This window comes from Aplidium turbinatum, chromosome 9 (assembly GCF_918807975.1).
Source record: "Aplidium turbinatum chromosome 9, kaAplTurb1.1, whole genome shotgun sequence".
Lineage (NCBI taxonomy): Eukaryota > Metazoa > Chordata > Ascidiacea > Aplousobranchia > Polyclinidae > Aplidium > Aplidium turbinatum.
The window spans coordinates 22,858,244-22,872,109 of NC_137480.1; the positions used below are offsets into that span (position 1 = coordinate 22,858,244).

At 36.4% G+C, this 13,866-nt stretch overlaps 1 protein-coding gene across 2 annotated transcripts; it reads right to left on the minus strand.

Annotated features, from left to right (window-relative positions):
* Positions 1–4,471: 4,471 nt before the first annotated feature.
* On the minus strand, positions 4,472–13,539 carry LOC145777069 (stAR-related lipid transfer protein 3-like). Of its 2 annotated transcripts, none has more exons than XM_082588355.1 (12): positions 13,395–13,539; positions 12,817–12,943; positions 11,970–12,065; positions 11,543–11,686; positions 10,982–11,096; positions 10,682–10,825; positions 8,797–8,957; positions 8,531–8,632; positions 7,743–7,802; positions 7,449–7,636; positions 6,946–7,039; positions 4,472–6,296 (listed from the first exon to the last, which is right to left on the minus strand). In XM_082588355.1, the coding sequence occupies exons 1-12, from the start codon at positions 13,517–13,519 to the stop codon at positions 6,204–6,206; spliced, it is 1,449 nt and encodes a 482-aa protein (XP_082444481.1). In that variant the 5' UTR covers positions 13,520–13,539; the 3' UTR covers positions 4,472–6,203. The 2 variants fall into 2 exon arrangements, with proteins under 2 accessions (XP_082444481.1, XP_082444482.1); XM_082588356.1 differs by having other exon boundaries at positions 13,364–13,499.
* Between the last annotated feature and the right edge of the window lie 327 nt (positions 13,540–13,866).

Here is a 13,866-nt window from a genome sequence, read left to right on the forward strand (position 1 = left end):
TAACGTTTTGGGTAGACAGTTGCAACCCTACCAGGAAACAATGCTTTCTCATGGCAACCAGTGCCGTAAATATAGCCACTTCGTATTTTTTAATCAGCGGTTCTCAACCGGAAGTACGTGAAAGTTTCCGAATTTCCAGCATGATTGATAAATTACATTAAAAAAATAGTTTTGCTTTATTTTGTATAATACAGTGTTCTGTAAGCTGTGCGTCGCCACGCCTTGTTGCGGCATTTGAATTTTCAAAGAACGTCGCACAAAGGTTCAGTTTCCTAATTAAAAAAATTCATACATAGCCCAAAAGTTCATTCTCTTTGCAAGGCTGTGCCTGTGTTCAAGTTTGAGAGAGCAAATTGTTGATCAATGCTTAATTTCGAAATGCAAGGAAGCCTATTAGCACTCATAGTTTTGCCATGACTGTGACGAGGAGAAGGCGAGGTGAGTTGATACACCCCCCTTCCAGGGAAAAATAAAACTTTTCGGAAAGACTATTGCCAGCTGCTAGCGATTAATTCAGGTTAAAAGTCACAGTGAAAACGTAATTAAATGAATTTACCCGAAAGACTATGGCGTAATTTGAAAAAACAAAATATTTACTTTGTGAGTATATTTTTTATTGTCGTCTTGCAAAATCCAGAAAACTTTTCAGATAAAATGGGATACCGGTAGTGCTTTAACTCAATTAGAAAAGAGGTTTTAAGGTAAGATATTGTTTATTTGCTTAGAACTGATTCGCTGCGTGCCTCATGCAGTCAAGTACACAATAGTATTTTTCTTGTGTAAATTTTTTCTGTTTGGATGTAGGCTACTGCTATTTCAATAATATTTGTCTACACTTGGTTTGATCACCCTGTAGATTACTGATTTTTGATCCTGTGTGCCAACATATAGCTTATAATGTAACTTCGTCAAAGTCATAAGTAGAGGAGATGTGGGACCTGTGGACCACCGGGACCTTTGGACCATGACACTTTTCTCAAATACCAAAGGGGGCTAAAAATTAAAACTTACCTTAAAATGTTTACCTTTTTGATTGGAAACCCTTTACTTGTCCAGATCAGGTTTACCTGCAGTGCTTAAAGTTTTAAGGCAGAAAAATTGTTTTGACAGGGTAAAAGTAAATATTTCGGATTTATTTCAAACTTAACTAGTTCAAAAACGTAACAAGTATTTTACATATTTCTGTTTTCTACTATTAGCTGATAGAATTTGCGTTACGAGTTAGACGGAAAGTTGAATTAAAGAGCAAGTTCTTCTGATTTTTTTTTTAGTTTTGTAAAAAAATGGCGGATAAGGGGACCGTTGGACCATTTAATCAGGCTGCCTTTGGACTATGGTGATTGACAGTGCCAAAGCAGAAGATATTGCCAGTGCCAAGGCAGAAGACTTGTTGGTCTTATCACAACCAACATCATTGTCCACAAAGCGTTTGGCGTGATTTTTCAAGTTCGACATAGACTTGGAAGAGTATGGATTGTGAAAAGTGACTATATATTAGGCAGGATTTTTTGTTATTTCCCAATTTGTAGTTTTTGTTTCAATAAAGTTGTGTTTCGTTTTTGTTCACAGTTATAGCATTGATTGAGCTTGTTCAGTGGAATGTAGGTGTAGTGGTCCAAAGGCCCCACTAGGACGGTCTAAAGGTCCCTACCCCTGGGGACCTTTGGACCAAAATACTGCAACATTTTAAGCAAAAAAAATTACCGAATAACATCTTTTATCAAATTAATTTTAATTCCAACATTAACAATAAAGCTTTAATTTCATTTGAAACCTAATTTCATTCCGTGTTGAAGCGAAATAAACTCGTCAGACAAAAAAGATCAAATTTTGGCCCAATGGTCCCACATCTCCCCTACGTCTCGACTTGAGCAAATTCTTCCACAGCAGCCTAAGTGTATCGTGTCCCGTTCATTAACGTGCTGGTAGGTCTATATCGACTTTTGTAGTTAGTACCTTTTTCGTCCCGGACGCGTCAATAACGAAAAATAAAATGATTGATGATGATTCGAAGCTTTTGAAACATTTGTTTCCGTTGGGGGATGCGATATGCTAAAATTTCAGATTAGCTTTTTGTTAGAAGTCCACGACCACTTCGAGGGTACCAAAAGGGGTGGTTCGTCAAGACAAAAACGTTGAGATGTACCGTTTAAAAACTTTAAATGATGCAAGAATTTCTGATCCCAACCGAAGCCAAGCTTTCAACTTTTCCCAAGTCTTCAGAACAAGAAAGCATTTGACACCATTGACCATAAAATATTGCTAGCTAAATTATATCATTTCGGAATAAGAGGCGTGGCCTATGATTGGTTCATGAGTTACCTGAGTAATAGAAAACAAAGAGTTGTTTTCAATGGCACACTATCTTCTAATGTTAACAACATATCTTTGGGTGTCCCACAAGGGTCTATCTTAGGCCCTCTTTTATTTCTGATTTATGTAAATGACTTTCGTAAATGCCTTCAACACGGAACTGCAATTATGTTTGCAGATGACACCACCATTATATTTAAAAATAAAACCATTTCTACTGTATATGATCTGGCAAACCAAGAGCTTGTATGCATAGATCAATGGCTATCAACAAATCGATTGTCTCTAAATGTCACCAAAACCAAACATATATTATTTTCAAGTCAAGGTAGCAAGCCACTATCATGCAACCCACCCTTGAATATTCGAAAAAACTACATAGAACAAGTTGCCTCAATAAAGTTTCTGGGAATAATTGTAAACGAGCATTTGTCATGGAAATCTCATATGGAAGTCTTGCTTCAAAAAATAAGATCAACACTCTGCGTGACAAAAAAAATTAAACTTTTCCTAAACAAACAAGCACTTCTCTCCATTTACCATTCTCTAGTTGAAAGTCAGATATTATATTGTATCTCAACATGGTGTCATGGAAACAAAACTACATTGCAAAAGCTGCAACGTACATGCAATAACTTTTTTCGTACTGTATTTGACATTGACCGCAGAGAAAGCATAAAAGGTATAATGGAACTCAATAATTTAAAATCAATTTACCACATGAAAAATAGAGAGATTGCAACTTTCATGTTTAAATATTCAAAAAAGCTACTTCCCACAACATTCAATGATATAATTATGTGTAAACAATCAAGTAGCCTAACAACAAGAAGTAACTCTCCATATATTCCTATATTGCAGAATTGACACCTGCAAACAATCAATACTGTACATGGGGCCAACAGTTTGGAACAAGCTTCCAACTACCATAAGAAATGAATGTAAAACTGTAAAAGGCTTTAAATCAAAAATGAACAAGCTAAATCTTCCTTGAAATAATCCTATCTAAGCATTACATACACCAAACATACTAATATTTCTTTGCCCGGCAATGATAGGCCAATGTGTGTAGATTTATTAGCAAAATAGTAAGGTTGTAGGTACTCCTACTGGCTTTCTTGTTCTTGTGTTTATTGTCCACAGAAGTTCTACAGAGTCTGCAGAAGTTTTTCCATCCTCTTCGACCAATCGCCATCTTTCGGTGAAGCGGTGGCCATGTGCTCCAACCAGTTGTTTTCTTTTATATTAATTAATGTCTTGGACTGGATCGTCATGCTATTATCTGTTTGTCTGCAATTTTTTTCTACGTAATATGCCGAATTGGATTTTTTTTTTACTTTTATTTTGGTTTAACGTGTAAAGCATACGGTAGGCGTAACCCAAATTTCTCATATTACTGTGACATGCCACTACTACATCCCAGCCAGCGATGCCTGTCATTTTTGCATTAATTCAACGTTTGCTAACGTTGGATCGGTGACGAGTTTAGCTGACTGGGGTCTAAAATTATCGCTTTATCAACGCAACTTTGTAACAAAGCACGCTTGATATCTTCAAGACATAAGTACTTTCCTGGGTATAATTGGATTTCCGCAAGATGATGATGTTGTTTTTGCTAGTTTGTTTTATTTGTTTTTGTCATTGTTTTCATGTCGTCAAGTTATGGTCTATCTATTTTGTGATTCGTGCAAGGCATGGTGCGTTGCGCTTGAAATGGCTTTGCCCGTGGTAGGATTTCTTTGTGGGGTTTTCTTTGCCTGCCTTGCTCTTATTTGCTATGAGCTAAACGCATCAAGACGTGTTCCCCTTACGACCATCAGCACTCTTGATAACGCACCATGGCCGATCTTCATAGCAACTGTCCATACAAATCTTAAATATATCAGGTAAAGCTATGTGGGCTAATAAAGCTATAGCCTAAATTTATGTTTTTTATTTTATTTTTTTGTAACATTTTATTTTTTTTATTTTCCCTTTACATCTTAAATTTTTCTGAAGGTGTTGCGACCGTGCCAAATTTTTTTTCAACTCAATAACTTACTTTGGTCACAAGCACGTTTTAACGTTCGCGTTTTGTCGCTTCTACCTTTTTCTCGACCTTTGCTATGTTGACGTGTATTGTTTTTGATATGATGGTCAGAAATAAAAACAACTGAACTGAAGTTCAAAGAATAAATTTATTGGCACATTTCGTGCTGGTACAGTAATATGAGTTTAAAACGCGGACGAAAGTATTGGCAAGGATACGTTAAAACTAGAAACCAAATTTCAGCTAGCAAGAATACAAGCAAACGTGTTTTTACATTGATTTAATGTAAAAAAAGGACTGATTTGTTGGTTAATAAGAGCTAAAATTTTCCAAAAAAATTAAAATCATTAACAATAAGGTAAACAGCAGAAAAAACATGATTTCAAACAGCCTGTTAAACCTTTACTTCAACAGGGTAAGCATTTTGTCGAAGTGACACAAATGAAAGCCAGTGTTGCATAAAAAGTTGCCGTTTCCACAGCCGTGGTAAAACATATACAATTCGTAAAAACAGGTTGCCACTCAATTGCAAGCAGACCAGGTTGCGGATGGGGACCGGTTGGTAAAATCAATGAACAAAAACAAAGCAGTAGTTACGCCAGAAGTTGCCAAGTAACTTACTGCGTAGCCTCATTTCCTGATATAAGTTTTTAATTGCACCAAAACGTCAAATTAAAGAATTATAAGTATTTGATATCACTAGAAAGAAATTATACACTATTCTGAGAATTTTAGAGTTCTTAACTTTATAAACTACAGTCGTTTGATTGACAGTGCACGCGTTGGGCAACCAGGGTTGCCAGATGCTGAAACAACACAAAGACTGAAATACGAGGTTCAAAAACTTTCGTTGAGCGTTCTACCATCCCAATGCATTTCTTCATTGAGTATGATTGTCAATCTGACACTTTAATGTACTTGCAATGGTGCTCTCTCGTAGAGTTAGTGAAAAAAATCAATTGGAAACTCCGGTAGTGTTTGTATCGATATGCATAATGCAGATCCACAAGCTGCCAGATTTCTAAGTCGTTTATTTACCAACTTCTACAAAGAACCATTTTCAAATACACCAATGGGTCAGATTGACAATTATGCTGACTTAGCAATTAATTCATACAAAAGGACGATAACTTCCTAACCTAACTTTGAAAATTCCATCTTTGAATTTTTAAGGAAACATGGTTTACGCAATGCTGGCACTAAAACTCAAATGGTACAAGGTTATTATTGCACTGAAACGTTAACATTTTAAGTAGCCCACAATGCCTAGATTATTACCGGTATTGTTAATTGCTGTACGCTTAACTTTTAATTTGGCGTTTACACGCTAAATTTGGAAATGTGTACATCATTTGGCAACCCTGGACACCTCTGGACCGTTGCAATATTCACGATGCAGCACATTGGTCATACTCACAAGATTCAAAACAATATTACCTTCTGATTAGCAATAAGAAGCAACAAAGTAAAGAAGCAACACAACCCGCTGAACCCAGTCAGTGGATCAACTTTAGGTCTGTGTGAGAGAACGTAGACCAAAAGTGAGCAAATGTTGCGGTGTTTTCATCACCGCAACATTACTAAACAATGTAAAAAGGAAACAGCAAAACTGGGCCATCAACATCTCCACTGATGATTGAGAAACATTCCACTCACACGTGTGAAGACGAAGCACGTGTGGTGACCAGGTCGCTCATTTCAACAGCAACCAACAAGCTGAAATCAAATTGCACAGCACGCTGTGTTAACACACACGACGGGGATGATATTTATGGCGTCTTCAGAGCCGAGACAGCAAATCAGTCGTTTTCAACGTTAAATCAATGTAAAAAAACGACTGATTTGCTGTCTGGGAGACCAATCACTCCCTTTGCAACCTCACTTTCATTGCGGCAACGAAATCTATCAATGTCTGTGTCAAGTTGCGGTTCACCAGAGCACGAGATAAGTTTCCCTGAAAAGAAATTAAACAACGTTGCAGAAACGTAAATAACTAAATATATGATGTATTGTTACAATATTTTGCAGAGATGACTTGTTTATGCTCTCAACAACTGCACAAACCAGCAATAAACGTAAAAAGTCATGGCGGCAGTGTTCACAAATGAAATTCTTCTATCCCAGTACGTCCTCGTCGACATCTGATATTTTCTCGGCGAGGTTTGTTTTTCGGTTGTTGCTTGCCAAATTTATACAACAACATTTTTCCCCAATTTTCATTCCAACCTTACAATTTTCCCAAATTGGGAGCGAAATTCTCCTCATCTGGCAACACTTCCAGGTAATTGATTACAATTCTATCCATACTGCGTGATGACGTTGTCATCCGGGAAGTTGTTGCAACACAATAGAGAGACAATGATCTGGTGGCGACCACGTGATAAAATCATCTGAAGCAGCTAAGATCGCACACTTGGCAAAACCACTGTTTGTTATATGGGGTATTTTGTAATTTATAACAAGCCGATCGAGAAACACGCAAAAAACACAGACCAACAGTGGCATCTTAAGAATTCCATGAAAGTAAGCTTATCGCTATAAAGAAAAAAACTGTTTGATTAAATGCTTAATTGCCTGGAAACAAAATAAATCAGCTTCCTTACCTTAAGATCTGTGTTCAAAATCCAGACAAAATTAGAGGAGTTTCTATCTGTTGGATCTGGATAGACAACAAATCCTGTGGGGCCGTTTATCCCCCTAAAATGTTTTCAAAATAAAGCAGTCGATTTAGAATGCAACGTAGGTGATTTGAAATGAGTTGATTCGGGAATGCGCTAGAATAGGGATGGAGTAGCGCACTTCGATAATGAACATGTGAAACAAAATTATGCAATATATAAGTATCAAAACGTATTTTCTCTAAAAACGTCCTGCGCGGGTATCTAACAGACAGAAAAAGAAAAAAAAAAGTGAAGTCAACGAACATAAACTTAACTCAATCATCAGAAAAATAAAATATTCCATTAAACAATAAAAATGTTTGCTATTTTTGGTAATAAAAGCTTACAACAGGCAGACTAGCGTTTAGGTCAAGAAAACCTTCTCATTACTTTATTTTAGTAAACAATAAAATACCCGACATTGTTTGCTAAACAAAGCTACAGACCTTATGTAGTTGGACTTTGGAACCAAATGGTCGCAACAGTCAGTGCTTATTCCGGCACCAACGTAATAACTCCCACGCTTTTCAATGCGGCGCACAGTGACAAACTCTCTGCTGCGTATTAGCCCCATGGCAGCTGGAGCTGACACTTCCAAACTGACGAATGTGTGGTTGCCTACTCTCTTCAATATCTGTCACGCACAAAACATGGTAAACAAGTTCGCATTAGATTAATGTTAGTCATTTAAACGTTAGCATTTGTATTTCAATGTAAAACGACAAAAAAGCTTTTTTTACCTTCACTTCAGAAATTGCTTTGTTCCAACTGGGCAAGTCTTCTGGTTGAAGCAGGATTTCCTAAAGAAACAGAAACAAACTATGTGTCATCATTATCAACCATACAACCAATACAAACATTTTCATGCTGAGGCAATGAAAAAGCGACTAGATGGAAGATACAAAGTTTAGCCTAAACTAATAACTTGATGAAGAAAATGAACAACTTTTAAACTTATGAATTTAACCCTTTTAGCAACTGGGTTATTGCAAGACCAATTTTTTCATACTGAGCTACACAATTTACCGCAATGGAGTAACAGAAATTTTACTGAAACCTTTAATGGTTCTTCAGTGCTTATCCTAACACGAATAATAAAAAGATGAATGTATATTTCTAAACTGAGAAGTCAGAACAAACGTACATCGGCATATGCTTTATTTCTCAATGAGGGCTGTTTGATACGAAAGCATTTCGAAATCTTTCGTTTCAATTCGAAATGAAATAATATTTTTTGTAAATTTGCCGCTATTTAATCGATCCAAATGAACTGTCCAAAGATACGCGGATGGTGGTATTCAGAAGAGGCAAAAGTTGTTTCTTTACAATTTACATCATCAAACGAAGGAACAGAAACTATTTTCTGTCTGGGATGAAATACGCTGGTTGGTTAATTGTAAAAGAAAAAAGGAAACTGAAATGAGAATGTTGCATTGTTATTTCCTGTTCTTTATCACGAGTAAGTCACGAAATAAAAAAACAAGCCATGTATCAATCAAACATAACTTCTACGTTACCGTGCACTTACACTGAATATGACATCCGGAGATATTCCATCGATGCGAGCTTCAATTTTGAACGACTTTCCATATTCAGCAGATTCACTCGTGTACACCACATCGCCGTTGCCCTATAGAACAAAATAGCAATGAGATGGCTTTAATGTATATATTTGCTTGCAGAAAACGACAGACTTTGCTGTTCTACTGAAGCAGATATATGTGATCAAATTCATCCGCGCTTTGTTGGCTTTCAAGCACGAATGTCGTTGAGTCAGACCATGGTGAGACTTACCACAACTTTGTCTACTTCCCAGTTGCCAGTGTTTTGATACATTTCCCACAACCGTCCGAAGCCTTCCTTCCCGACTTGAACTATTCTCGCTTCTTCGGGCGTCAGCTGGTGGGGCAGGCAGCAATGATTCGGTCGCAGTTGCTCTCCATAGATCTCCGATGCTGCCACATTAAACAATCAAATAGAAACGACATTTTTAACCCTAACTATCCTAACGTTTAAACATAGCTTGTTTTGTAGTAAATTTAAAATTAATAAGACCGACAAGGTCAACTTAGAGGAAGAAGAGATGGAGACCAGCGCTGCAAATAAAGAATCGACCACACTAACAGAGGGGACAAAACCGAATTTGGGTGATGTTGATTCAAATGCTAATAACAACAAACAACGAAATTACCTCAAACTCTAGGAGCGCTATCAAAGGCTATTCGGAAATAGAGTAGCAAAGCTCTACGATTAATATCACTCTGTAATTTTTCCCGTCAATGTGGTGCACAATAACTACATTAATTCCTGCAATTAACACTTTTAGCCCACTATACGAAAGTTTTTAATTGAAATTTAACTATTGTTCTCAAAAGGTAAGTAAACATTGTTACATCCCAATGTTGCAGGAAACTAATCGTGGACTTAATCCGTTGTAGCCCTCCATGTCGATCGCAGCGTGGCGCATCAAATTATATCAATTGAATCCAATACGATATGTGACCTGAACGCCATGGTCTGGTGACTTTCGCATTACTGTGGTCACGTGATCTACTGCAGAACAAAGGACTCTCAGCTGTTAATTGCACCGTTCAGCTGTTCGCGCCGAGTGCTTTTTTTGCTTTTATAAACTGTTGTTTCTGGGTACTCCAGACAGCAAAATCGGTCATTTTTACATTGATGCAATTTCACAAGTTGATTTCATTCAAAAATTCCTTTTTGTTGCAAATGTAAAAACGACGGATTTTGGTGTCTGTGGATTGCTATCGCAGACAGACCGTCAGACCAACTGTTTTTCTCAAATCGTCTGGCTATTGGATAAATTTAACAACCATCACCGGTAATATGTGCAAAGTATGGGCAGCAAAACGGGGTTGTCAGTTATGTGGCCACGGCCAGCTAAGGAACCAATCGAGTTGACAGGTGCAAGGGGGAACCATTTTGTTTTATTTATAATTAAGCTGTTCGAAACAAAATTGTGCGTTGATGAGTCACTGCCTCATCTTCCTCTTCCCAGACAGCAAATCAGTAATTTTTTACAGATGAGGGCTACATCGACCATCTGCAAACGTTAAATCAACGTAAAAAATGGCTGATTTGCTGTTAAGTATTTATTCTAGGACAAAACATTTGAGAAACCGAAACGAGAATTTATTGTTTTCGAAGTGAAATTTCTTCTTGAGAAACCTTCCTGCTTTATTATTGATTTAATTCTACCCTGTATCTTAACCCAACAGCAACCTACGGTTTACAAATTTGCCCTAGTCCACACACCTATTCTATTAATAAGAAAGCATCAAATCGTTTGATCCTGAAATGACTCGTTTATAAAACATAATATCGCAAAAAATGAATAGAAAATGTTGATCTGCGAATAAAGCATTTTACCCTGCGTTTCCAGTAGCATCAAGACAGCACATAATTATGTATCATGTATGGATAGAATCAAGGTGAGATCACACTCAAGGAACTCATTGATATAATATCCTATCGTCTTGTAATATCAATATCCTATAATACCCTATCCTTAACGTAACTCAATAAATGCATTGATATAATATTATGCAGACTGCACATGTTAGTAAATAATGAGAAATACTTTTCGAGAAAAACCTTTTAGACTAAGCATCATGTTACGGGCGGCCGTTGGAGATTTCATAGAATGAGTGCAGCTACGTACGTGCTGGGGTTGCTGCCGGGGTGTAAAACGAACGGGTCTCCAGGTATGAATGTGTCCCGCAATCATACAATGATCCTCTTTCCCAATCCCTAACCATACTAGGGACAGACGGAAACGACTGATACAGTAATTCCTGAGTGGCTCCTACACACGAACATCCATTAGTTTTAATCACAAAGCTAGCGAAAATAAAAACAAAGCAGCTGATAAAAACTAAAAAACATAACAGTTTTGAATAATCTTTTTATTTATTAAAATAAGTTCTCTTGTATTGCCAACATCCTAGGTAGCATTTCTCACGTTTGGCAATTTTTTTCTCTGCAGGAAGCACTTTGAAGTCGATGATCCACACTTCCACCCAAGTAAGAACAAAGTTACTCAAAATACAAACAACAGTCGTTGGTACGTCCAGGGGCTGCAACAGGGTAAACAACTAAATTGTGGTTGCTAGGGCATTTATATTGGTAGTCATTTGACAAAGAAGATTACTTCTACCGCAGACTTGAAACTGACAACAAAAAACAGCACACAGGCACAAAGTAACTGACCATACGTGATTTTAAGTACGGTAAGTCTAGTAAATATTAGTGATTTCATGTCCATTGTCCAGACTGGAAAACATGCGATTTTATCAAACGAACAAGCTACTTTCATTCAGCCTAGAATTACACAAATTGAAAGCTTGCAACGTAACTGTCTAGTCTACCTAAAAAGTAAAAAGTAGATTAGACCACCAATCAAACAGAACTAATGGTATACACACGTAAACAGAAAACGTATTACAGAACAGAAATTATGTACAGTGCAAGGCACAATAAACGGTCACAATTGTGAGAAATTTTTCAAGCCATAGCTACTTACTCCAACATCCATAAAAATCAAAACAATTTTGGAAATAAGTGCAGCATCGCTGAGTGCTGTGCTGATAGCGACAGGCCACCAATGGCGAATGCGAAATAAACCATACCAAAAGATCAAGAACAGAAACCGAACACAGGCGATCATCTGAAAATACACTATATCAGTGCCTTTTAACTCGATTTGTATCATGGACAGTTTTTCTTAAAGAATCTTGCTGACTATCAAATACTGAACATGATAAATGCCGTAAATATTAAATTTCACAAAGTTAAGCTGAAAAACAACTGCAGCTTGTAAATTCTAACAAAATATTTATGACTTGTTCCCAAGAAACAGTGTATCAGTCAAATCAATCAAGAAAATATTCAAATTTCCAATATTATGATACATGTACACTTGACACAAACAACTAACAGTGACAACTTACTACAATGTCAAACAATGATGCTTGAACTGAGTAAGCAGTAACTTGTTCTTGAAGTACTTGGAAGAACATCTTTTCTTTGTTGTTATTACTGCTAGACTGCAGGAGTAAACATATAATTTATATATAGTTACACAAGTGCACATAAGATGTATTGTAGACTATAGTATAGAGGTATGTGACAAACAATTAAAACACACACAAACGGAAACCAGAGCCACAGGTAAATAACTGCCGATACAAAATTATTAGGTTTAATTGTTAATGTTAAGGCTTCCATGATCTTAGGTTAAAATTCAGATCTACCTCGAGAGATGATCTTAAATTGGTCAATCAAGACATTGTCAGTGCACATTTCACAAGAGGCGATGTGCTCTTTAATTGCAATTTTAGTTGTTAAGTTTGGGATTAAGTGCTCCCTGACCCTTGTCAATAAATGTCTGGTTGACATACCAATGTATATCTGGTTTGTCACATGCCTCTACACCTCATGTGATCTGTTTCCGACATATTAATTACTCGTCATTTTTCTTGTATCACTTGTTCAGTTTATGATTTTCAGTCCGGAGTGTCGTTACAGTCATAGTGCATAGTCAGATTAATCTTATAAAAATTTTCATTTTATGTATATTGCAGATTTAAAATAATTCTCGATGAGGACATAAGTACGTGTCGAAAATGTTTGAGTATATTTTTAAATATGTTATATTTTGTCGTGTAATAAATATTATATGTTAAACCCGTTAAAGTTACCACACTTTGTTTTGTCTGAACATGTTATAATTTGACAAAACTCATTTTTATATGAAAAATAAATAAAACAATGCAACAAAGCATCTTGATTACTTACCCCAACTTCAATGAGCCAAAGTAATCCAGTTAGAAGGACATCAAATGTAATCACTAGACAGAATGTTCTTCGGGGATCAGACATCTTTTTGTCAGCCGCCAAAGTTGCAAGAGCTTCCACATCATTTCTTTAAAAAATAATTTGCATGAAACTGGCTATATTTAATATTTATGAACATAATGTAAACATAAAATGTTTGTAAACATAACCACTTTCAAACAATGATATACCGGTACGGTAGTGCTATAAATTGAATGAGGTGAAAAATTTTTTATTACACATCACAATACAATCTACAAGAACAACTAAACAAAGTATGAAGGTAACTTATTTTAAGTGATGAAATAGATGCTGATGTCACTCAACTTCTGAACGTTCTGGTTTCTTGACGTTGTTGAGGATGAAAATTTACAAAAAGATGCTTGATTTAGGATACGACCGAACGATTAAACATAATTAGTCAAGTTTAGAAACTTGTATAATTTAATGATAAAGTTTTTTGCCACCATAAAAATGGCTTCTTCAGTTTTTATTCAAATAAACGTACTTTTATAATATCTATCCCACTACCAGCTTACTGTGATTGATTTAGTGGAGAAATTTGAGGGCTTCTTGTAGGTATGCAAGGGTCATGTGCAACTGAAGAATGATTTGAATTCTGGCAAAGCAATGGGGTGGTTTCATTAGGCTCTACATTATCCATATTGAGAAACTTTGTTCTTACATAAACACTGCAAACAAATTATAACATTAATTCTGACATTTTCTCACTGCCTACCGGTATTTGGTTAATTAGTTCAACAGGAATATAGTTTTCACTTCTAAACATAAAGTTGATTGATTTACTGAATCTCATCCTCAGACTGGGAAAGCTTCTTGCAAAGCTTAATTCTGGCAGCTTTGCATACTTGTAGAGGCTTTGAACCACTGACACAGGCCGGTCATCAAGTTTGGCAGAGTGAAGTTTCCGATTGTTGAAGTCTTGTTGTCGGGAAATTATTCCATGCCCTTGAATGAAGAGCAGTCCTTAACATGTGTTGCTCAAGCGCA

What these genes read in the sequence shown, in the direction of transcription:
- LOC145777069 (XM_082588355.1), bottom strand. Translation starts at nt 13,519, where the DNA reads ATGGATAATGTAGAGCCTAATGAAACCACCCCATTGCTTTGCCAGAAT. An exon ending in CATCATTGTTTGACATTGTA is followed by an intron (nt 11,687 to 11,969) that starts GTAAGTTGTCAC and finishes GTGTATTTTCAG; the next exon opens with ATGATCGCCTGTGTTCGGTT. An exon ending in AGAGAAAAAAATTGCCAAAC is followed by an intron (nt 10,826 to 10,981) that starts GTGAGAAATGCT and finishes GTTCGTGTGTAG; the next exon opens with GAGCCACTCAGGAATTACTG.